General features: G+C 49.8%; 1 protein-coding gene across 1 annotated transcript in view; it reads left to right on the top strand.

Moving 5' to 3' along the window:
- Positions 1-1,517: 1,517 nt before the first annotated feature.
- The window catches only part of LOC119407549 (potassium voltage-gated channel subfamily V member 1-like), a 660-nt gene continuing 227 nt past the window's right edge, over positions 1,518-1,950 (top strand). Inside the window, exon 1 of the mRNA XM_037674369.1 lies at positions 1,518-1,936. Within this exon, the coding sequence (XP_037530297.1) occupies positions 1,518-1,936 (419 nt within the window). The remainder of the gene's footprint in view (positions 1,937-1,950) is intronic.

Here is a 1,950-nt window from a genome sequence, read left to right as displayed (position 1 = left end):
TGCGAAGTGCTGAGACATCTTCTGCTTTAACCAAATAAGACGACCGTTTCAAGATGGCGGCCGAAAATCCTGCGCCGCAGCAGCCGATGAGGGATCTAGTGTTTATATATCTGTGGATTATATGATATCTATGGATTATATATGTAGTTTATATGATATATATGGTTTATATATGTGGTTTATATGATATATATGGTTTATATATGTGGTTTATATGATATATATGGATTATATGATATCTATGGGTACAGCTCTGAACATCCCTCTGGGTCCACCTGCTGCAAGGACTCATGGGACAGTCCTCCCCCAAATGTCTCAGTGTTTTCTAAAGGAGGGGGTGAATGGAGCAGAACTGGAACATCTGGATCAGTTCAGATTTAGGGGAACCTTCTTGAACTTGAAGAACATCAGAGCGGACCAACTGCTCTGTATCACATGTATACATCAAGTTGAGACCAAAACATCACAGAATGTACGGAGGAGGTTCTAATGGAACCTCTGTGGAGGTCTCAGACCGGTTCCTTTACCTAATTAAACCTTCCTGTGGGTTGAAACGGGTCCAGGGCTGGTTTCAGAGCTGAAGAACAGCTGGTCAGTCCAGGAATAACAAAAACTAAAAAGCTTTACATTTCTGTGTCTTGTGAAGAACTTCACATGTTAGAAGGTGGCTCTGCTTCCTGAGAAACTCCTGTATTACAAAGTGGACTCCTGCATGAAGAACCTCAGGAACTGAGACGATGTGTTATTAGAACCCAAGGTGGACTCTCGGACAACGAAGAAACATCGATTCAGGTTCTGGCAGCGGGAGGAGAACATGGAAGCAACAGAGATGGGAGAGATGCAGATCTGAGGGAGATCCCAGGACTCATGAAGACCAAACAAGAACATGGAGAGGAGTGGAGCAGGAAAGTAGAACAACCAGAGAGGAAAGATCCAGAACCACATCAGGAGACCCAGTTAATCCAGAGAGGGGGGGGCTGTAGGACATCAGGGGGGTCAAGAGGATCCCAGGAGAACCTTGGGTCTAAATCTGATTCAGCCCAAAACTACTACATCTGTTCTGAAGGTCCAAACCTTCCTCGGGTTCTTTCTGAAGGAACGTTCTGCAGACGACTACTGTCCCTGGAGAACGGAGGTGACCCGAGGAGCTGGCTGATGTTTACATGTGTGTCTTTTTCTGCCAATCACAGCACAGAGTCAGATGTTCACCTGAAAAATGAGCTGAAACCAGAAAGAACTCTGTTCTGGTCCCATCAGCAGAACTGGGGTTCCTGCTGGTTCCTCACATTCAGAAGATGTTTGCTGGTTTCTGCCTCACATTTTTACAAACTGCAGGACAAAAACAGTAGACCTCACACCATCCCTTCTTTAGAGAAGGTGGAGTCTCCTCCTCAGATTAGGTGGAGTAGGTGGAGTCTTTTCAGAGGAGGCCCCGCCTCCTCTCAAGAGGAATGGGGGTGAAGGTTTTGACTGTTTGGCTCCCTGTAGAGAAGCTTTGAAGTTTCCTGTCTCTGATCATGGTTCTCCTTCTGCTCGGTTCAGGTCTGAAGTCTCTGGGGATGACCATCGCTCAGTGTTACGAGGAGGTCGGACTGCTGCTCCTCTTCCTCGGCGTGGGGATCTCCATCTTTGCCTCCACAGTCTTTGCCCTGGAGCACGATTGTCCCGCCACCACCTTCACCAGCGTGCCCGCCGCCTGGTGGTGGGCCACCACCTCCATGACCACAGTGGGCTACGGAGACATTCGACCCGACACGGCGGCGGGGAAGGTTCTGGGCTTCCTCTGCATCCTGTCTGGGATCCTGATCCTAGCACTGCCCATCGCCATCATCAACGACCGCTTCTCCGCCTGCTACTTCACCCTGAAGGTGAAAGAGGCGGCGCTGCGGCACGGCGAGATGCAGAAGAGGCTGGCCCGTGGCTCTGTGGGGGAGGCGGGGCAGGGGGGGG

The sequence above is a fragment of the Nematolebias whitei genome, chromosome 3 (genome assembly GCF_014905685.2).
Source record: "Nematolebias whitei isolate Nwh7 chromosome 3, NemWhi1, whole genome shotgun sequence".
In the NCBI taxonomy this organism is placed as follows: domain Eukaryota; kingdom Metazoa; phylum Chordata; class Actinopteri; order Cyprinodontiformes; family Rivulidae; genus Nematolebias; species Nematolebias whitei.
The sequence above is the reverse complement of the archived record's forward strand: the minus strand, read 5'-3'. Positions and strand labels throughout refer to the sequence as shown.